The sequence below is a fragment of the Alligator sinensis genome, unplaced genomic scaffold (genome assembly GCF_000455745.1).
Source record: "Alligator sinensis unplaced genomic scaffold, ASM45574v1 scaffold786_3, whole genome shotgun sequence".
NCBI classification, from domain to species: Eukaryota; Metazoa; Chordata; order Crocodylia; family Alligatoridae; genus Alligator; species Alligator sinensis.
Genome location: NW_005843017.1, coordinates 238,178 through 262,231, shown reverse-complemented (window position 1 = coordinate 262,231; position 24,054 = coordinate 238,178). Strand labels below are relative to the sequence as shown.

The following is a 24,054-nucleotide window of genomic DNA, read 5'->3' as shown; positions in this document are numbered from 1 at the left end:
AATTGCACTCAACCATATGATCCCTATGTTGATATGCATTGCAGTATTTGATGTAAAAAGTGTTTCTTATATGTTTATAATAGGTCCATTATCATGCATAACATGATAATGATTCTCAGTTGTCTGCTCTAAACACTGAGATGCTCAAAGCTTAAATGGTGTAAGAGAAGTAATCACTGAACATTAGCATCTGACATGGGTATATTATATAACTAAGCAACAGACCCTTTCTAAGGAACATAAGCTAGGCCCAGACAATGATGAATTTACATTGTAAAAGGAGAGACCCTAGCAAGAAACACACTTGGCTACTCAAGATATTCTTAAAGAATGGTATTTCTCACGGCGGGGGAATGGACAGTATCTTTTGGACATGTCTGAAAGGATGCAAACATTCTCCTGGTCATAATTAGATCAGGAAAGCCTTCTGGTCTGGTAAACATACACACTTGAGGGACAGGAAATTATATGCATACTGTGGAATCCCCAAGAACCTAGTGGATAATGTATGTAAAAGGCCAGGCAAAAAAACATTCTTAAGCCTCGTTATCAGGGCAGGGGTTTGTTTCTAGTGTTCCTAGGCAAAAGGAAGCACTTCAGGCCGTCAGCTAACAGGCTGATTAGAAGGTGCATTCTTGGATTAAAAGGCAAGATAAAACCAGATTATTGTTCTGATATTTTATTTCATTTGTTCGTTCTTGTACCTGTCTGTATCTTAGCAGATGGGTACTTATTTATTATGTTTGTTCTTGTTTTTGTATGTCTTTTGTTACCATTTAGAACACTTTTATTGTCAGTGATAATTGTGATTTCAGAACATTTGACCAGACAGACATGCCTCTTCTGTGAAAAGGGGGAGCACTATTTCTGCAAAATTTCAGAGCACGTGACTGGACAAGGGGATGATTTTTTTTTCTAGCTATTCTATCCTAGAAAGGCTTTTCTCTCAGCACAAATACAATGCTTGTCCATGGCCTATGAGTAATTTATAGAATTGTCAATGTAAAATTGCAGTACATCTTTCTTTGGGAAGAGACTTCACCTTTCCCAGAAGTGTGTATTGACAGCAGACATTGCAGTTTCCTTCTATCTGTAATTCTGTAAAACAGACTTCCCACACCAGAAGATTGGCTTTGATAGACTTTTTTTTTAATAAAATGTTGAAGAACTTAAGTCATTTTAATCAATATTGCCTTTGCTCATTTCTCCAGTGAATATCTACTGCATCATGTGAAGGTAATGTAAAATGGCTCAATAATCCCACAAGGAGCCTCAACTTAATTTATCTACAGTACTTTCTGAACCTTTTTGCTGTCACGTTTATTGATGTGTGGTCATGTGGGCCTGTGGAAAAAACTGTGCTCTCTGTCTACAGAGAGCACTGTGTGCCAGTGAATACACTCACTGTGACTGTCAGCTCTCCATTTTATGCCTAATATCAGTTATATCCACAGAAAAAAAAACGTACTTTTTTATATAATGGACACTTTAAAATTTAAAGGTTAAGATGTAGCTTAAGTTTTTCTAGTGAGAAGATTAGAGTCTTCTTGCTTTCCTATAGGCTTGCAGTTTCCTATGGAGACAGTCAAAGCTGACCCAAGCAGGGTGCAGGGCCCGTGGCAAATCACCCCATGCAAGGTTGAAAGCCACGAAGCCCGTGCACCCTGGATCCAAAAAACTGCAACAGCCATTGGCAGCAGCAGCGGGCGGGGGGGGGGGGAAAGCCGGCGCCCCCGGACACAAAAAACCCCCCCCAGCCATTGGCAGCAGCAGCGGCTGGGGGGGGCAGATAGCAAGTGGCTGGATGTGGCCACTCCACCCGGCTCCGCGGGGCCCAGGGTAGTCACCCTGATTTGCCACCCCCCCACCCCAAGATGGCCCTGCAGATGGTAGTCTTCTTCTGCTGGTGCATGCTCTAGCACAGTGAGGGCCAACTTTTTGGCAGGCATGCCACACATTAGCTCTGCATCCTTCCCAAGTGGCACTCTGTGGCAGAAAGCCACCTTTGTCTCTCCCCAAAGTCTCTGCTCTGTGACAATTTGATAAGGATGGGCCCAGAAGAGAGACACATCCTTACTCTGTCTCTTTAGGTAACCTGAGCTGGATACATTCCTGAGGGAGGGGGGGAAACCTGATCTCTCTGTCTATGTGACTGGCATCACATACCTGAGTGAGGTAGGTTTCCTTCCTGGTAGGCTAGAGTCTGCCTGGCAACTAGTGATGTATTTCAAATTGGTTGTCTCACAGCCAACAGGTGCTGGCCTCCATTGGACCAGGTAAATGAGGTCACAAGGGCTATATAAGTTAAAGACTGCCCGGGAGGAGGGGGCAGCAACCATGAGGGATACTCAGGAACAAAGAAATGGCCCAAGCATCAGGACACAGGGAGAGAGTCTGATCCATCTGAAACGCTCTCTCTCTGGAAATCTCCAAGCCAGATCTCTACCATCTTCTGAATGATACTTGTGTTTCTAGAGAGCTAGTTAGCTCACAGTGATGCATTTGCGTATCAAACAGCTGCCTCAGCCAGACTGTTTTGCTCAGTGGTAATCCCTTGATAGTGCTCTACCTCTTACCCTATTCTACCTCATCCTGTAGGGAGCAATAAAGTTCTCCTTTGTGAGTGGTGTAGGACACTTATTGAGGGGTGGGTTTAATTATGTCTAGGAGGCCCCTTGGGTCTGCGGACTAAGGGAGACTATTCTTTTTAGCCCCCGACTTGGGGAAGTGCCCTAAGTTCTTATACTGGGTCGAGTACCCATAGGACTATTAGGCCTGTGTTTCCCTGAGGACACAGGACCCACACAGTCCCTTCTCAGGGTGGTGGCAGCACACGTTACCACCGGACTCTGCGGTGGGGCTTGAAAAGGGGTCTGCCAGGGCTTAGGCGCCCCTGGAGGGACACGTGGAGTCTGGAAGGTGGACGGGTGTAGTGAGGTGGGAGGCTCAACGCAGGAGCTCCCCCTACTGGCCCACCAAACACTCCAATCCCTTTCCTCTCCCTGATCTGCTGCTCTACTTTATACTCCCTGCCCTAAGTGCACTGTGCTGCCTGTTTCCTCCGGAGTCTGCTGCATGCCACACAGATGTTGCCTGTGCCACTTGTGGCACTCATGCTGCAGGTTGGCCTCATACAGAAATGGAGGAATCAACCCTGGCATGTGTGCACCTGAGCCTTACAAGCTGTCGGATAGCGCTTTCGTGGGCTGCTGTCTGTGCTGTCACTATCAAACCGCACCTGCCGATTCTGCTGATGCCTCTTCAACGTCTCTTCCATAGGGCTTGTATCTTTGGGAGAAATCACAGACATTATCCCCCATTTTACCTCTATGGTCCTATTCACCTCCAAGTCATAGCCATGCTTAGCCCACCGCAATATCTCATCTAAGGTGGCATCCATCACACTTCCACCTAGATATGTCTGGAGCTTTGGAATCAACGGCTGCTTGAACTCCAGCACATTAAACTCAAAGTGGCCATTCCTCTGCCTAGCCAAGCCTGAGGCTACAAACAGCTACTTCTTATACTCAGTTTAAGACTCCAGTCTGTCCCTGCTGACCTGCCGTTCCTTGTGGAACAGCACCACAGCGGGTTCAGCCAGGAAAAACAACTTTAGGACCTCATCTCTGATGATCCCAGCATGCTGAACCCTACGGTTCTTGATGTCCATGGACATATCTGCAAAATCGCTGGTACCCATGCACTCCTGCAAGATATCAACCAAGTCCACAACTGTATGTCTGACGCTCTCACCAAGAATTGCCAGTTCTGCCAACCAGCTGATTGCAGTCTCCCTCTTAAGGGGCCCAATCTGCTTGTCAACAGGTCTAACTTGTTCAGCCGTTAGCAGCACTATAGCTGTCTCAACAGATCCCTGTGAGACACCTTGCAGGTTGGTTCTAAGAACCTCCTTCACCCGCATTGGTGCCATAGGTGCTGGTTCCTCTGGCGCTGCTGCACAAAGAACAATCTGAGCTAGCACTCCTCACAGGCCTACCAAGCTGACCACATGACTGCTCACACAAAGACTGAATCTGCAGTCTGAGCTCCTCAATCCGCCATTCACACTCAGTGTGACACAGCAGTGACACCATTAACAGTGTTACCTTGCCATGCGACAACCTCCATCTCGCATATCTCAGCAACATGCTTCTTCCACATAAGCTTAAATGCAGCCTCTATATCAGAAGCCTCCCACTTCCACCTCTTCCTGTCACACATTTCCAACTCGAGCTGCTTCTGTGTGTCTTTCAAATCCGCCCTCAAACTGCAAAGCTCTTGAGAGTTCCTTCATGGAACTAGCCTTCAAAGCCTTAATCTCACCTTGCAGAAGCTCAAGTTCGACAGCCTTATCTAAGTCTATTACCGCCGACCTCTGGCTCAAGCTCTCCTTCAAGGCAACCTCTTTCTCTGCCTTGTTAGACAAGCTCCTGACACATGCTGACATGCCTAAAAGCATAGCTTTCTTGCATGCCTTCTCAGCCTGTTTCCTCTCTGAAATCCATGTCACCCACTGGTGGCACAGATTCTCATATGCCAGCTCATTATCACCCAAATCTCTGTCTTTCCAGAAGGTCACATCCCTTACTGAGAAAGACCAGGCATGCTTCTGCCTAAGATGTGGCTCCAGCCACTCCTCAAACTTCTCCACCATGCTGACAGCAAGAGTCTCCACAACCTCAACAACTGAGCTATCCATGACGGACATCTCTGCAATGGGTGTACTAAATCCGGGGAAGGTGGCGCCCCTTCCTCTGATCAATGCTACACAAGCCCTGTCACACAACCCCTGTCACACGGGAGTTACACTACAACTGTGTCTTCAGCTAATCCACGCACTTTGTGTAGTGACCCCTCCTTGGATCAAAGCATGCCCCGGAATACCACACTGGCTCACAAAGCCAAAAACACGATGTCAAATCAAATTAACCCTTAAATGCCCACCAAGGGATGCCAAAATGAGGGACTGCCTATGGGGATGCCAATGAACTAATTAATTAATTAATCCAGAGGGTCATTAATCCCCTGTGACCCACAGGTAGTCAGGTTCAGAGGCATCAAAGTAAATTAATTTCCCTGACCATTGATCTACTGCCCAACCCACTCAGAGTTAGAAAGAGTAGCTACACACTACCCACAGGTAGGTTGTTGTGTAATAAGCTGTATTACACAACAAAACCCATGCAACAACTACCCGGCACAATATTCCCATAACACCTGAGCCACAACACAATAAAATACATTCGACAGGACAATAACCCAATGCATATCCCAAACCCAGTGTCTCTGGTCGCACAACCAATCACCTGCACATTAAGGTGAGCTTCGGTCACTACACAGTTAACTGCTATGCAACTTCACAGACAATCCAGAAACCACAGATGGCAACAAGAACACCCTGGGCCAAGTCAGCAGGAGAAACCCTCTGACAGTCCCTGAGGATTTCTAGTTTTGCCCTGCTTAGGTACTCAGCACCTTAAATAGGGAAAGGGTGATGCTTTATCCAACTGTAACTTCCACAGCTGAAGCCCAAAGGAAAGAGCGCAAGACAGATCAGTCTCAGTGAGCTCAATCCCAACGACCAGGTCACAGCAAGGAACCAGCGCTCAAGCTCCCAGACCCCGAGACCCCAGAGTCAGGACTGTCCAGACTGAGTGAGAGCAAGGTCGAGCCTTAGTCTGGGCTCTCAGAGCTCCTCCGGACAGGATTTATAGCCTTCTAATCATGCCACCTCTCACTCACCCAGTGGTCCAGTCATTGCCCTTTGCACAATACCCCATCAAATTCGAACCAAAATTCGCAATACTTAGTTTGAATTGATTGGTCCTTTTATTTCAGCTCAGTACAAGCAATACCATTATACACTGTGCATGCCCAGACATTAAACACAGGTCATGACTTCATCAAGGTTTGAGAGTTCAAACCCTCTAGAAACATCTCACCTCTAGTCATACGGCGCATGCATGGACTTTCACTGTTCTACAAGACCGTGTACTTAGTCATGTTTAAAAAACAAAATGAAAATTAACTATTTACTGTGAAAATCTCTCTTGTTGATGTAGGAACAATCCAACATTTAAAAACCGAACAAACCATTGGTGGTGCATTTTAACTCTTGCATTGCTTCTGTAATTGACACAGACAACTTATGACTTTCAACAGGTCTTTCATTCAAATAAATAAGAACAATCAGAATACACTGGGACTTGCTTTCCAAAGAAAACCTGAAACACCTGGGACATTGTTCAATCTTTAACTTAGTATTAAGACTTTATTAAATACAAGGGGTTTTAATATCATGTATACATATCACAAACTTACAGCTATTAATGTCCCCAGAATACATCAAGTAGTTTTGATGAATATGCCTTAATAATAGCTTGAATATGCCTTAATAATAGCTGTCTATACAACACTTAAATCAGTGATAGAAAGTGACAGTAAATACCAGGGTAAGGTTAGAAGCTCAGTATAGAAACAGAGAGACAGAGGTCTGTTGATGTAAATTTTCAAAGCTCCATTGAAGTCAATGGAGATGTGGCAGTTTATGCTAGGTGAAGCTCTGACCCAGTATATTCTAATTTACTGAGGCTATATCCTAGAATGCTGGTTGGTAAGGTGCTTTTAATATTTAGTTTTCAACTCTGATCCCACTAAAAAGTGTGACAAGATTTCAATCACTCAGTGCAAGCAGGGTGTGGCTTAGTAATATCTTGTGGTCTGCTTCTAAATACATAATGTATTGATATGACATAATAAAATCAAAGCAAAGCACTTTAAGGTGTGTGAGTACTGTTGGAAGGGCATTATTTATATGGTTGTTTATGGTCTTAGTGAGAGAACCTCAATGACAACTTGCATTATATTTACTTTCATTTTAGCAATTTATATAATCTACATTTCACATAAATACATCATCATTGTTTTGACTTTGCAGTACTGCTCTTTGCTGTTGTTAATACCCTCAAGTCCATGATTTCAGGAAGCATTAGGAATTAACATACCAGGAAACTACTTCTCAGCATGGAAACATTTGCTTTAAAATTGAGCAGTTTAAATAATCGTATAAAACTAACTTCTAACTTGTGAGTCTTCAGGCCTGTGGTTTTCCTAGCAAAGGTTTGAATAAAAGGCAAAATAGACTTAATTTGAAAAATGTCTGTGCTTGCAAAGTGCTGTCACAAACCCGTGGTAGAACTCTGCTAGCTCGGGGTTTACCAGGCTGCTTATACCGGGCCTGTATGCTCTTTAGCTTCTGTGCAGCTTGGTAGGCTCCCGCCACCATCTCTGGCTCCAGTGTGTTCAACTTACTTCCTCAAAATAGGCTTTCTGCCTCCAACACCTTCGTGGAAGTGGGCGTGAACACCAGTGACCCTACATTCCTGGGACCAATTTCGACTCTCAGAAGTTCCAACCTTGTGAGCACACTGAATTTACAGTTCACCTCTTCAGAGAGAGGATATTTCAGCAAACAGATTTGTTCTTTGTAGCCCTTAAAAATCTATCACTCATTTAAGACTGCACAAAAATATACAGATCTAGCTAAAATAATAAATGCCCGTAGTCATTTTCCTGCTTCCATTTACTCGTTTCTATTAAGTATTCTTTGGCTCAGGTCAAACTTGTCTAAAATGTCCAAAATGCCTCTTGCTGTGCACATTCTGCTCAGTCATGGAAGTTAGTCTGTCTCTTGTACAGCCAACTTGTGCTTCTGATCATCTGAACATTGTTCCTTTCTCTTCTCTGCTTCTTCTTCCTTGTTTTCCACATGCTTACAGAGAGCAAGAGAGAAGCCCTTGTTTTCTCATTTGCATTCCCTTTATAAAGTGACCTTTGAATCTGCTAATCCATTGATGTAAATTTGACATCAAGTGATCTGATGCTTAGTTGCTTGCTCCCCACCTGTCTCTGAGATTCATATCTAAAACATTAGTTTGCTCTAGGTGTTAGTCATTACTTTGTCCAAGGGCTCCCCTCCTATTGTTTAATTTCCCTCTAAAATTTAATATCCCTCTATTGTTAGCCCTATACCCAATACTAGAACTTCTTCTGTTCTCTGCTGTAGCCTTTATATCATCATTATGGCAGTAAAAGACAGCAGGAAATAAAACCAACCTCCATAGTCAAACTGGAATTTGTAGCCTGATAGATGTGTACACAGAGAATCCTTAACACCAACAGAATGTATAAGCTGTGCAGAGACAGAACGTGCAAATCATTCTGTTCTCTAATCTGAAAACAAATAACATCTTGCATTCTAAATTTGAAAGTGGTCCTGTGTGTGTGTGTATTGTCTGTATATTTATATATTATGGTAGCAGGCCTGCAAACATTGATCTTGGATCTCAATAATTTGTGAAGCTACTCTGCAGAAGCATTTACAGATTTGCAGACAGGTGTTGGGGGGAGCCTTTCAAGAATCATGATTTCTTTTTTTAACTGTTTCATATTTTAAACACTTTGGTTTGACATCGTGTTTTTGGCTTTGTGAGCCAGTGTGGTATTCCGGGGCATGCTTTGATCCAAGGAGGGGTCACTACACAAAGTGCGTGGATTAGCTGAAGACACAGTTGTAGTGTGACTCCCGTGTGACAGGGGTTGTGTGACAGGGCTTGTGTAGCATTGATCAGAGGAAGGGTCGCCACATTCCCAGGATTTAGTACACCCATTGCAGAGATGTCTGTCATGGATAGCTCAGTTGTTGAGGTTGTGGAGAGACAGCCTTTTATAGAAGCAAACCAAACCTTGGCTGGCATGGTTCCCTTGCTTTACAGGCAGGTTAGGTTGTTGTATCATGTCTTGTGTCTGGGTTGACAGTAGTTTTATGTAGAGTTTATATTACAGATTGTATAGGGTGGTTTAGATAGGGATGATCCTGCCTCAAGCAGGGGTCTGGACTAGATGACCTCTGGAGGTCCCTTCCACCCTCTTTATGATTTTATTGGAGGCATAGTTCTCATGCAGTCTGAAAACAGAATACAGAACAGGTAGGTGTCTTACATACCTCCCACCCGTATGGAATCAGAGGTGAGAGGAATTCTAGATTATAGCCTCAATCCTTGAAAGACAGCAAAAAAGAGATCCCAGCATACTGGAACTTGTGAAGTGGCCTTCACTTGTAACAAGAAGCCCCCTTTTTGCCTGCTCCAATACCATGAAGCCCCCCACTCCACATAGCAAAGGCTTCTTGCCTGCACTGCCAGTCCCTCCTTGGGGTATTTCTCTTTCTTCTCTGTTTTCTTCCTTCCTCCCTTCTCTTCTTTCTTTTCACTATAAGGATAAGGATATGGAATTATTTAGGTATTCTATAAAATAGATGCTTTATGAAATCACATTTGATAAGGGCTTATATAGATATAGTATGGTATTGTGTATTTGTATTTTTCCCCTCATCGTATTTGGTATTCTATCTATTGTATGTGTCATGGCATTTCACCTTTTATATTTTATGCTTTCAACTTTGTAACAAATGTATTTTATTTTTTTTAGAAGTAAGTTGCATGCTGTGACAGTAGTAGCAAGTGTGGGAATGAACTACCCTCTCTATGTATCGGGGCTGATCTCTGTATGAATGGGGGTGGGTGGGTGGGTGAAGGAAAGCAGCTAGCTACAATAACGAGTTAACAAGCATGGATTAACACCTACAAAACCACAGACTGACAAGAGGAAAGGATCAATACAGAGTCCAGAACTCCCTGAAACTTCATTGTTAAAGGAACAGAAGCCCCCATTTGAGTTAATAAATGTGGAAGACCAGCTATTGGGACTGAATACGTTCCGATCAGCCGCTTTCAGGGCCCGGACAATGCCAAAAACTAAATTAATCAAAATCACCAATGGACACTCGGAACTGCATGTACCAATGAATGTGACCCCGGGGGCTGACAGCTGTCCCCTGGCAGCTGCCCAGGGGATGTCCCACAAGGGTCAGGAGCCCCTGGATCGGGCAAATTTGAATACTGGGGGGAGCACAGGAGTCTGCCAGGGGAGGATAGGAAGCTGTGAAGCGTAACCCTCGGTGGCACCCTCTTGACCTGACCAACACTCTACCCATCCAGCCAAAAAGACCAGCTGGCAACCCCCTTCTGGAAACAACAACACTTGGAGGAAACCTCGACTGGCCATCGATGGCAGACTCTAATGCTTAGGATTGAAAACTGGCCTGGCACAGGGGCAATGGTAATGACAGGGACAGAGGTTTGTTAGGCCTCTGCTGTGCCAGGGGCCTATGATTGACTTGCACTTAAAAGGGGTTAATCCCTCAGAATATTGGCCTGTGGCCCAGCCCCACCCGGAGGCCCACTATTCTTAATGGCAAACACCAAGTAAGGGTTAATAACCAATCTGTATCAGAAGTCAAAAGTAACAATAATCATAGCAGCACTTAACAGAAGGCTACATACAGAGAGCCATACCAGGTGGCAGCCAAAAGCACTGACACCCAGGCTGCAGGGGCCTGCTGTCTGGTCCCTGTCAGGCAGAGGATTTCTATCCTTTCCTCCACAAATGCAGTACTTGGAGACCTCAAAAGGGAAGGGTGATACTTTACCCGTCCGATGGGAAATTAAGGTGAGCATCTCAGATGAGAAGTCTGGTGTCCCCACACACAGCACTCAGCACCTGCACTCCCAATCTTCCCAACCTCTCCAGCAGGTTCAATACCATGCAAAACTCTTAGGCTCTCAGACTCAGCTCTCGCAGCTTCTCGGTGCATGCACTTTTCACCACATATGCACCCACACACACACCAACATACACACATACACAAGCACCCCCAAGATGGTGCCTCACGCTGGCTTTTGCAGTGGCTGCCTCACGCCACCTGCCAATCATACCATGGTCCAGTCACTGCTTGCACATCTCGATCAATCAAAGTCACTCAACAGTATCATTTTCTTGGACCACTCATATTCATTATCACTTCATAACTTATTAACATAAAGTTCCCACCCTTTTGTTATATAACAAGGTTTTAACTGCGCATGCCTCAGTTTTCTAAGTAAGTCATAGCCTCATCAAGGTCAGAAGTTTAGATGTTCCAGAGACTTCTAACCTCCAGCCATCCTACGCATGCGTAATCACTATTATGACTAGGCCAGGACTCGCACTGTTTACAGGATAGGTATACCTGACACCGGTGCTCTATTGCAGCTGCTACATCATAGTACTTAGGGTTGGAAGGGGCCTAAACAGATCATCAGGTTCAACCCCTTGCCCCAGGCAGCAATGGGCGCCGGGATCATACCACCCCAGCCAAATATCTGTCTAGCCTCCTCTTGAAGACCCCCAAGGTAGGAGACCACCTCACTTGGGAGCCCAGTCCAGACCCTGGCAGCCCTAACTGTAAAGTAATGTCTCCTGATGTCCAGCCTGAACCTTCTCTTTAACAATTTGTGGCCGTTATTCCTCTTAACCCCGGGTGGTGCCTGTGGGAACAGAGCCTCCCCCACTTCCTGCTGGTCCCCCCGATGAGTTTGTAAATGGCCACCAGATCCCCTCTCAGCCTTCTCTAGTGGAGGCTGACTAGGTTCAGGCCCTTTAGCCTCTCTTTGTAGGGCCTGCCCTGCTGCCCCTTGACCGTGTGTGTGTGTGGTGGGATATTTGAGAGACAGTACCCCTCGTAATTTGAAGGTTTGCTTTATGGTTTTTGACTCTATCAATTTTGCACGTTCCATCTAATAAACCAGAATTTTAAGGATCCTGGGAGTTGGTCATTTGTAGCCAGCACACTTTATGGTTTCACAAGATGTGGTGGCCTGGGCTGGTATCACCTTAACTCTCCCTACCTTTTCCTTAAAATCTTGTGTAGTCATGGTTCACACTTTAAATTCTTTGAGGCTGAGGTATGTCATATTTTATGAAGTGCCTTGGAAAGTACTGTATAAATATCTAATTATAACTAAAAGCCCACTAACAAAATCTTAAATCCCTGCTGATGAAAATAAAGGGGGGAAAGCAGAGTCCCAAAAAAATCAAAATGTGGGGATTCAATTTAGTTGTCAAGCATGATTTTAACTCGGGATGAATGTTAACCCTTTGTAGGCTAAATGTGGCCCATGGGCTGCCAGTTGGACACCCCTGCTATGAAAGCTCATGTTTCTCCGAATGAATTAGTCCATAGTGGCACCCTACACTGTCTAGTATAATAGTGTAGTTACCTTCAAGTTTAAATGAGCCTTATGCTACTTTGTAAGGAGCTGGTAATGATTCAGAATGTCCTTTGCAATGTATGATCTTACAACAGCTTTGAAATTTTGTAGACAGTACTATTTGATTATGAAATGCAAATGTGCCTGTCTGCAGCCTACTGATGACTTCTACACATTTTCCTATGCTAGGTTTGGAGGAGATCAGCCAGTGTACATCAACATTATTAGAGATCCGGTCAACCGATTTTTATCCAACTATTTTTTTCGGCGATTTGGAGACTGGAGAGGGGAGCAGAATCACATGATCCGTACTCCAAGCATGAGACAAGAAGAAAGATATCTAGTAAGTTGCTTTAAGTTAAAGGTGTAACAAAATAGTTGTTATTCTCTATCCATTTGCCAATATTCAAACTAGATGCTTGAGAAATTGGAGAATAAGAATTTTCAGCCTCTCCTCAATCATTCTTAGCCTGAGGCTTTGTGTTAAATTGTTTGGCCTAGATTGTGGTCTGCTGTACTGCATAAGCTGCCTTGGTCAGGAATATAATTATATGATTATAGGTCATCTAACCTTTGGCAACATATAAATGCCATTGAAATTGGAGTTTTTTACACTGAGTTTAGTGGACATTTCTTTGTCATTTTGAATGATTCTACTTGCATTTTTCATGCTGTATCTCTAAATAGATACCGAGGTCAAATTGTTTGTCATGCCATTTTGCTAGAATGCCTCAGAAATTTGGATGAACCAAAACATTGAATTTTCTCACTGCAAAACAGTATGAACTAGATTAGCTAAATGTGTGTGGAGTCTTTCACAGCACTAATATAGGTCCAGTTCTTAATTTTATTGGCTTAGCTTTCTCTGTTGACCCTAAATGATACTACTGTTGAACTTTTGGTCTCTGCAAGAGCCTGGTGGTTATGTTCTGTTTTAATAGCAGAAGTATTGCTATAGTGCCTAAAAATTTTCTTGGTTGTGGCCCAGGACTTCATTGTGCACTGTTCACATGATGATACGGGATATGAGTGCAGCAGTCATTTGAAATGCAGAATGATCTATCTGATATGTTGTGTACCCATAGATAAACTCTCAACATGTAGCATGTAAATGCCAAAAAAGAAAAATAGCTGCAGTGAAATCATGGTCCCCCTTCTAGTCAATAGTAAAATTGTGTTTGATTTGAAGTGGGCCAGCCTTCACCCGTAATCGCTTACTACATGATGTCATTAGATATGTGTATAAAACAGTACGGTAATGAAAGGTCAGTATAAAACAGAAGTGAAATTTTGTAAGTCAGTGGAAATTTGAAGTTACTCTGCTTACCTAGCAACCAGAAATAAACCTAATCTTACTCCAGCACAATTCAGAAAGGCTGATTTCGACTCTTTCTAGTTCCAGTTTGTGGATATTAATTCTTATTGTGCGACTGTGATTGCCACAGCACTATCTTATGCTGTTTTGGAGGGGCAAGCAGGTAAATGAAGTATGAGGTACAGCCTTTATTTTTTCATACCACACCCCTGAATTATTACTCCACAGCACAATTCTAAAGCAACTGTTTCAATAAATAGGTCACGTGAACCTAAATAAAGTTGTTTTTCCCTATAGCTAAGCTACATTAGTTTTTTGGGCTCTGTTACTTTTATTACATGTCTGCTTAGGATACTTAAATGTCAGTTTATAAATTAGGTTCTATTGGGTTTTTTTGCACTTAGCCTTTTAAAATTTTATCACATCTGCTGTATAATTAAAACCTCATTTGAAAATGTGGCAAAGTGTTTCTGCATTTACTTTGTCGGGGATACAAAGAAGCCTCTGAGGCAGCTGGGTCAGTTTTGATGTCCTCATGCATGCCCTTGGAAGGCAGGCTAATAGCTTTTCATTGTGTGTGCAACGTGCGTGTGTTTGTGTTCCCTGGTGTGCACATGGGACAGAACAGTTTGGAAAAGTGTAGTTTTCTAGCGTTGTCACGTGTTCCCTTTAAACAAAATTATTAGCACACTTTGTACTTGATCCTGCAAGAATCCAAGTGTCCTCACCCCATTTACCTCATTTAAATGGGGGAGGTATGGTGATCAGCACCTTTCAAGACTGACTTCTTGAAAACAGATGGGTGTTTCATAGGGCTTTTTGCAGTTTAACCCATTCCTTAAGGCTTAAAATGGACTCAGTGCAAAAATGTTCAGCAGTTATGCTTCTTGAAGGCACTTTTACAGGGTTGAAACTTGTTCCTTTAAATATTAATAGCAGAATAGAAAATGTGACCTAATACCTTTGTTCTCTGGTAAGCGTACATGTGTCTTGTGTGTTGTTTGAGCCATACATACATATAGATGTAGAAGTTGTAACTTCAATGAAGAAAAAGTATTGCCTTCAGCTATTGTAATACAGGGGTCTGTAGCCTGGTGGTTTTGCTCAAAGGGCATTTTCCTCCTTCAGAGACAGCATCAGCACTTTCTAAAAATCAGTTTGCATTTTTCTGTTTGAGTCTTTGCTGCCCATTATTCCCTATTAGAAGCCCCTTTTGGATGCTATCCCCCTCCTTTTGGCAATCTTTGATTGTCAGGTGTCTCACTCAAAGAGGGCTGTTGTTCAGCTCTGAGGAAAGTATAGTCCAGCTGCCAGTGAAATTCATCTTTACAAAAGTCAGTCATTCAGAACGTTAGATTTGTTTGAAAATCTGTTACCAAAGATTATAGTATATAATTGTACCTTTATCTTTTCCTTTGCAGGGGAGAGAGATATGTAGACTTATATTTCTAGTTAATGGATTTCAATGATAGTTTTGCAATCTGCTCAGTCAGATGCTTTATCTAGCTGCAGACAAAATAAGCAACCCGTTTTACCACTGGAAATGCACCACTATTGCATTTAGTATACAGCTGATAGCTGAACTGGCTTCTGCCTGCAATCCTCTACAGTTCCTTCCTAAAGAGTGTCTCTAGATGAGAAGTAAGCCATCTAGGGTATATTAAAGAAGGTTTTTTTTATAGTGGAAGTGGAGTGAATCACAGGACAGTTTGCTTCTGGGTGATCTCCCATAAAGTGCTGTAAGTGTAAAATGGCTCATACCTCTGCAATGACAGCTGGAACCTAGCTCCTTCTCATACCTTTCCCCATCTTGATCAGTGATTCAAAACCAGTCTTTGCTCTGGAAATGGTCTTTTCCTATTCTGACACGCTGAAATGCAGGTGATGTGAATTACATTTTTCTTACATAATTCAAAGTGAGAGCCTAGTATTTTAGCAATACAGGTTAACACCCTTCCTAAGGGTTGACAGCCATCTTTGTATGTGTTAGCAGTTGCAATAAAGCTCTTTTGGAGCAAGATGTCTCTGTGCCTTTTTCTGCACTATGAGATAGCACAGGTATCACTCTAGATAGATAGGAAACCATATTCAAGAAAAAGCTAATTAAGTAGCTGCAAACTAGTTCATATTATTTTCCAGAAACAAGGCCCTCCCCATCACTTCATACTGGTGTTCCTAACATTAAATATTCAAGAATCATGAATCAGACCTTGAGAACTCATGAGACCTGACTTAAAAATCATGATAATTATGGGGTCCTTTTATTGCCTTCTAGGTTCTGAGCATTTGAGATTCTTTTTCTGTGAAAAGCTAAAAAGGATATGTTCAAAGATGGCTATCTGAAGTTAAGGAGATGAAGTCTGTTTTGGAGACCTACACCATTAGATCCAGTTGTCAGACATGATAAGCACCAATATTTCCACTGACTTTCAGTGGGTGCGTCTACATGAGTCATTTACTGTGGAGCTGCCTAAGTTCTTTATTCAGAAGCCAGATATGTAAAAGACAGGTTCTGCAATGTGAGCTTCCCCACACAGCATAGCCTTACCCGTGAAGACCACTGCCTCTGTTTAAGTGGGGTTTAATGCTAGTCACCTAAACAGATCAGACCCAGGCCTCTCTAAAGGTAAATAGCAGTGATGTTTTAGCATGGGTTACAGTATAGTGTGAAATGGTCTGAAAACACTAAGTCCATTTCAAGTATCATTTCAGATGTATTCGTTTGGAATGTTCCCTCCTCCTATTGCCATAAAATTACAGAAGCTGTTTTTGATCCATTTTAGTGAATATAATTTGTCTCAAGTGCTTTGGGCCTGGAAGCACTCAATCCAGCGGTGGTAAAGTAAATTCCCCATTCTCATCCTAGGTAAGGCAGTAGCTCTCAAAAGGAAATCCAGCCAACGAGTTGGGGATTTGGATTTGAGAGTTCAGAAGGGGAGAAGAGTTTCTCACAAGGAATACAAGCAATATAAACTACCATGAATATAATATTTTCTTGTATACAATGTGCACCAAAAAATAATACACACCTTGTTTTTGAAAGGCAGAATGAAGAAAAAAAGACTTCTCCTTGTAGAAATTGGGCTCGTCTACACTTGCATTAATGCGCCCTTTCTAATGTGCGTTAAATTTAGTACCTCCAATGTGAGGTACTAAATTAACGCACATTAGGCTGTGCTAATGCACAGTAGTGCATTTGCATGCTTTTTTAGTAACCCCTAATGCACAGTAGACTGAGCATTAGCATAATGTCACATTTCTTACGTGATGCTTTAATGCGCAGTAATATAGTCAACTGCTCATTAAAGTGCATGTGCAGACATGCCCACTAAGTAGCAGCAGCTGGGGAGCTGAACCTGCTCATTGTTCTATTCTCTGTGGTTCCTGTAGATTTTACTTTCAGTTTCAACAGGCAAGCCACAGAACCTGCTCTTACTCTATCTTTTGCGTATAATCAGACTCCAATTTCTAGCAGCTGGTTTTTGTTAAAAAAAAAACCAAAACAAAACACTCTGTTGTATTCAAGAAATCGCTGGATTTGAAGATATGCCCTTTTCTTCAAAATTGTTTTGTTTTTCCAAACATCTTGTTAATGGATGACTCAGTAGTGTCATTCAGAAACTGTTGACATCAATTACACCAGCAATGTGAGAAACTAAAGCAAAGAGATTTTTATCAGTTGACATTAGCATTATGCTTTTTAACAATTTTTTGATCTAGGACTCTGGGGTGAAATGCACAAAAATGAGTAAGGTGATGCAAACTGATGTCTTCTGGGTTTCAGGGAATAAAGGTGGTCCTGATTATGATCACATTGCATACAAATGCTTCTACAATTCCACTGACTTCAACTGAGACACTCTTGATTCATTCCAGTATGGGTTCCAAAACCCACTGAGTCAATGGCATAATTTCATACAAAAGGTCCAGAAGAGATGGATGTATCATGAAATGCAGATTCCAACAAAGGAAAAGATTTATATGTCAATCTTTCCCTTCCCATCCCCCAAGAAAGTACCATAAAAACGTGTCGCCTCTATAGGTCAACCTACAATCGGAACTACACATTGTTTACAGAAGCTTTTCACAGTTTCAGTAAAACTGTATTTTATAATCCATGCTGGGTGCATCTACATGTATAATTAGTTCACGCTGGACTCAGCTGCTCTTGGGCTCAGTGTTTGCACATGCACCTGGGACTGCAGCAGTTTGAGCCAGGGCAGAGCAGCTCCAGGAGTAAATTAATCTACCATAGGATATGACTGTCCTGGACAGTCGTATCCTATGGTGGAGTTAATTTACTGTAGCCTAATACCAGCACACGTGTAGATTAACGCTTTACTGCAGAGCTAATTAGTTCTACAGTAAAGCACATGTGAAGATGCACCCACTAAGTCTCAGTTCAAGAAAGAACATTTTCAAAAGTTTCAATATATCCCTTCACCTTTCTCTCTCTTAATTTAGTAAGATTAAAAAAATAAATTTTAAGTCTTTCCCAATCTATAAATCTGTTTTGCCTCATGCAAGTAGTTTCATTTAAGACTTTTTCTTTTTACCTTTAGATTAAACAAATTCAGAAAATACATTAATGTAACATTGAAGTTACAAAGTAAAAATCAGATGAAGTCAGGAAACTTTAAATATAAGGTCCTTTGCAGCAACACATGCGAGGCATGTGGCATAAATCTGGTTTTTTTGTGCAATCTGTAAATCAGTGTGTTACTATTTAGTTCATTACATGTGTGTGATAAAAATTACAGGAAATGCTGAACAACTAAACTCGTTTTGCTGACACAATACCTTTCTGCATTTCCTATGTTAATGTATCCTAACAGTGAAAACTTCATGTTTTGTGACTCAGGTATTCTGTGTTTTAATAAGCATTTTACACATGTATATTTAAGTAATTGAGTCTTTAAAAATGTTTAGCTCCAGTCATATACTATCTTTTATAAACGACATCAGTAATTAAATATATTCACATAATAAAAATAGTCAACTATATCAAGTATATACCAATCAGAGATGACCCTAGCAGGGCATGGGGCCCAGGGCAAATCAGCTTGTGTGAGGCCCGAACACGAAGAAGGCAGTGGTGGCAGGGAGGGGACGAGTGGCCAGATGTGAAGCTGGCAGCGCAGAGTCCTAGCAGTAGGTGGGCCCTGCAGGAGGGGCCACAGCCACTTTGCCCAGCTCCGTGGGGCCCAGGGCAGTCACCCCAATTTGCCCCCACCCCCTAGGGATGCTCCTGAAAGTAATATTGGATCTTGTTTACAGTGGCTTTTTCTCCCCGTTCTTTTTCCTTGGAAATCTAACTATCCTGTCATGACTTTTTTTGTTCTTCTTTTTTCAGCAATAAGTAACAAAATTGGGCCTGATTACTTGAGCCTTATTTTGGATAAAAATAATTTCTGCTAAGTTCACTGTGAGCTAAGTGCATGGTTATCTTGTGGAATGGAGGGTTTCTTATTAATTAAAATGTAGAGATGACATCATGCTTCCTATTAGTCATCAAATTCTTTAGGTAACATTGTTTGCAAAATTGGGACAAATATTTACTGCATCATTTTAACTCCATAAATAAACATTCTTTACAGTTTTCAATGTGCTAAAGACAGCCTCCAGAGGTATCAGGGGCCAGGAGACAGAGTCCTGGATGCCCTTTAGTTAATGCCATTCTTCTTATCATGTGAGTGTGTGCGTGCACATGAATGCATTTACACATATGTGAAATTACACATATCTCTTCCATTTACTCCCCCCTTCCCCACAAGTTTTTTTTTCATAAGGTGTCTTCAAACCAAGGATCTTAAAGTAAGCTATAGAGTTTATTTGATTAACTCTCCCAGCAAATTCTCTATGGTCTGAAAGTGTTTTCATTTACAGAAAACTGAGACACAAGTGAAAAAAAGTGATGTGCCCAAATTCATAAGGTAAGAATGTTACAGAGCAAGGAAAAAAAAATGCTTTTGAATTGCATGACTCCCAGTTTTGAGCTTTTAACTATTAGACTATATTTTGACTCTATCACTTCCCCACTTTCCCCCCATCCCCACACAGGCAGATTAACACACAGGCCAGTGGGGCCCTGGCCCAGTGGCCCCCAGATGCCTGGTATATGATAATCTTTTTTTAAATTTGAATTTTCCATATTCCAAGACAAATTTGCCAAATCATATTCCAAATCTCTGAGTCAGTCCAGAACCGTAAGTCAATCTACTACTGGCAAACATCCTCCACCCCCATCTGGGGCTTAAGATGTTTCCAAATCCTTTGGCAGGCATCCTGCTTATAGGCCCAAACCCAGAGACTTGGGCTTCAGATGTCCCCAGGTTTTGCTTGCCCTCAGCCATATGGCCACAGGAAAGGGGAGGAGTCTCCCCTTTTCATAAAGTGGGAATAAAGCCAAGAATTTCCCACTCCAGCAGCTAAGTGGGAGGTTTACTATACATTACCTTGGCAGGTATTATCCCCGTGCCAAGAGAGCGGTTTTCCCCGGGTACAAATAGGAAGACCACTTCAGTGGTCATGGTGTTTCCCTTTCCCGGCAAGCATAGACAATACGCATGATCTGAGCCAACAAGGGGCCAAGAAGTATATATGATATTTTCTTATTTATTTATGGTATATGATAATTATTCTTTAAGTCTGACCCAGTTCTCATTCACTCTGGCCAGTTATGGTGAGCAATATAAAGCAAATAAGAAGATTTATTTGCATACTTATTTGCATATTTGACACTAGAAAGTATGCAGGTAGTCCTCTTATTTACTTTATATTGCTCACTATAACTTGCCAGTGGGTGAGTGAGAACCGAGTCACACACCTCTGCAGTACCAGCACTAGAAAGGGAAGACAGGAAGGGGCTCCTATCCCTGCTGGAGCCAGCTCCCTTGGAAGGGGCCCCTAATTCTCTTCTTGCCCAGGGCCCCAACAAATCTTAATTTTCCTTTGCACTCTTCCCCCCCCCCCATCCAAATCTATGTACAGAGGCATGGTCATTCATAGTATCATAGTAGCTAGGGTCAGGAGGGACCTGAACAGATCATCTAGCCTGACCCCCTGCCATAGGCAGGAATGAATGCTGGGTTCACAAGACCCCAGACAGATGATCATTCAACCTCCTCTTGAATTTGCCCAAGGTAAGGGCGAGGACCACTTTCCTGGGATTCCCTGCATTGTGTCCCTGGGTCTTATATCTTGGTTCTGAGGTGACTGGTAATATTCTTTTCAAGTCTTTTAGTCTGACTAACAGTGGTAAAACTCAGATTTGCCAGCTGTAAATTCCCATTTGAAGATTGCACAGTAGCAGTAATAGCTGATGCTTACCATTCAGGATGTAGGCAGGGTGCTTCTCAAGCATGGCCACCTGTCAGCTGACCCAATTAGAACAGTTTTCTTTTTCTTTCCTCTAATGAGTTCTTTTAATAGTCTCCAGCTGTTCCCTTTTACAATATTAACTCTCAGCAACAATGTTGTATATTTGTCTTTCATATTTCAGTATTTGTTCAGCTAATGTGTATGCTCTAGCACATAAAGTACTCTATTTTTCACTTAGATTCTCCTATTCTGCATTAAGCACTTATAAAATCATGAAGTTAAGGAAACCATGTGAGAGATTTTATATTCCAAATTTGGGTGTGGGCTAACTTATAAAAAGATGTTTAAAGTATACTATTAAAAGAAACATTTTCATTGCTGACTTCTATATCTAAAGGCTGCTTTTACATTTCAAAGGCTGCTTATGTGGAGATTGCTACTCAAATGTGTTATGCTACAGCGTGAAAGGCAGAAAATAAACCTCTCTGATTCATTTTTTATTAACCTAGTTGAGTGTGACACGCAGAGGATAAATAAATAGTATAATACTGAAAACTGCATCCTTACAACCCTTCAGATTTCAGAAACTCATGATTGTATTAACGTAAATAGAGAGACCTGGATTGTATGGATATTTTTGTTGTTGCTATTCTTTTTAATGTATTTTTTCCTTTAGTTAGATCATCTGTGATGCATCCCTTTCCAGTAAAGTCCTTTATAAAATAACCACAATGCTCTTCCTTAGAATACAAAAATTTGGGCCAGCCATATTTTTCATTAAAGTTTATGGCTGCTTTGTAATCAAGGACTTTAAAATATTTTGCAAATGTTACAACCTGGGAAAAACTAAACAAAAACTTACAGCCTGGGAAACACCAAAGTCTTAGGTGTTCGAAGCTCAGAAGTCCCATTTAAGTCAATGGTATTACAGGTCCAAGCACTACTGTCAAACCATTGGCAGTAAATTTATACCCAAATCTGAAAAAAAATCCTTTTTCCTTTTCAAAACACCATTCACTTTTGTTACACATTATGATGACTTGGTTTACATGCAGTTTATGAATTTTGGTTGACATGGAGTTGTTGAATCATGGAAAACCAACACAAATATGGTACAACCCTGGCAGGAGATGGCTGACTCCACATATCTCAGACTGGGTAGGATGGTGGGTTGTTAACCCTTAATGACTGTTTATTCAGTTTGAAACATTTTGGAGCAATGGGTTGGGGAAATGCTATTAAAAGAACCAGATTTCTCCAGTTTTCTCTGCAAGGGCCTGGAATTTGAAGAGTGGAAAATTCCCAAATATAAAACAAAGTCATTGAAGCATTGATACTATTTTTAAAGAGAAACTTGCAAAGGCATATAGGAGGTAGGACACAGGAAAAGAGGAGCATGCTTTTATAGCAGTTCCTCTTAACTGTAGGATGAACCAAATAAATAAAAAAAATAGTGACTTGGAGGACAGACTGATGATCAGTGGCTTCAGAGGATGAGCCATGTTCAGGAGGAGGAGGTCAGACTATTTGAGGATCATGCCCTCAGCCCAAAGAATTAGAAGAGTGATGATGAAATGTACACAAGGAAATGCATATAGGTATATTTAATATTTTGTTTACAAATGTAGATTTCCTGCACTAACTAATAGAATAATTAGATTTAGATTACCATACAAAATCTATAGGCCACCAGGCCATTCTATTCAGCCTGTGGGGCCCCTAAAAAATTTAGAAAATTAATATTCATCTGCCCCAGGCTGCCCGTCAAAGATGACAGGAGACAGGAGCAGGACCCTAAACAGCAAGGCCTGCCCAGCCCCACCCCACCCCCAGCTTGACCTAGGACCATGGGGCTGTTCAAGCCTCCCTGCTCTGGAGCAGGAAATTCAGGTAAGAAGTGGGGCAGGGAGGTAGGGGAGGACCACAGGTGATCACCCCAGTCCTTGGGGCTAGACTGGGCTGACTCCTCCTGAGTCCTGTGGTCCAGCCAGGAGACACGTGGTGTAGAGCGGCCGGCAGGTGGGCTGGAAAGCAGTGGTGGGGTTGAGGGGAGTGGAAGCGAGGGGCATGCAGGAGCACAGGGCCTGTGCCAGTGTCCCGGGGCCAGTGCTGGCAGGGCCCAGAGTGGGGCGGCAGGAGCGCAGGGCACAGACTGGCAGGGGTCTATGGAGCTGGGCTGGTTTGCGCCAACAAAGAGAGAGAGAGGAGCTAGGATAGCTCCATAGAGCCCTGCTGGCTGGGACCCTGTGCTTCTGCCGCCCCACTGTAGACTCTGAGCGGCTGAACCAGGGAGTGCCAGCAGCAGGAGGGGCCACTTTTCCCCACACAGAACAGCAGTTTGTCCCACACAGCTGCTGCTGGGCCTGGGCCCTGTGCCAGCTCCGGCCTGCCTGTCAGGGCTGAGCAGCAGTGGTAGGGGCAGCAGTGGCCGGGCAGAAACTGCTGCTCGGCATGGGGGGAAGTGGCCCTTTTTCCTCACTGCCGCCAGGCAGTTTGCTGCAGCTGCTGGGAGCCCGCGCTGTACTAGGCTGTGGTGCAGCTCCTTCACTGCCGCTTGTGAGCTGCCCTGCAACTGCTCCACATTGGCACTGCTGCTGCGCAGGGCAATACAGAGGTGGGGGTGAAGGAGCTGCACCATAGCCTAGTGTGGTGCGGGCTCCGAGAGGATGCAGCTAAAACTGCCTCGCAGTGGTGAGAGGGAGGGCCACTAGTAATAGGTACTTTGCGTCAGTCTTTCATCAGTCCCATGGAACGCCCATGCCCGCTACAGGGCCGGGAAGTCCGGGTGAGGGTGATCCCCTGCCCTCCATTAATGCTGACTTTCTGAAGGAACATCTTGAGAAGCTGGATACCTTCAAGTCAGCTGGCCCTGACAATCTTCACCCCAGGGTACTCAAGGAGCTGGTGAGCATCATAGCCCAGCCTCTAGCACGGATCTTTGAAAACTCTTGGCGCTCTGGTGTAGTGCCCGAAGACTGGAAGAAGGCCAATGTGGTGCCTATCTTCAAGAAAGGGAGGAAAGTGGATCCGGCTAACAATAGGCCCATCAGCCTGACTTCTATCCCGGGGAAGATCTTAGAAAAGTTTATTAAAGAGGCCATCCTTAATGGACTGGCCGACGTCAACATCTTAAGGGATAGCCAGCACGGGTTTGTTGCGGGTAGGTCTTGCTTGACCAATCTCATTTCCTTCTACGACCAGGTGACCTATCACCTGGACAAGGGAGAAGAGATTGATGTCATATATCCTGACTTCAAAAAAGCCTTCGAT

General features: G+C 43.0%; 1 protein-coding gene across 1 annotated transcript in view; it reads left to right on the top strand.

Moving 5' to 3' along the window:
* The window catches only part of UST (uronyl 2-sulfotransferase), a 328,787-nt gene that overhangs the window by 179,898 nt on the left and 124,835 nt on the right, over positions 1–24,054 (top strand). The window contains exon 6 of the mRNA XM_025193114.1: positions 12,339–12,492. Within this exon, the coding sequence (XP_025048899.1) occupies positions 12,339–12,492 (154 nt within the window). The remainder of the gene's footprint in view (positions 1–12,338; positions 12,493–24,054) is intronic.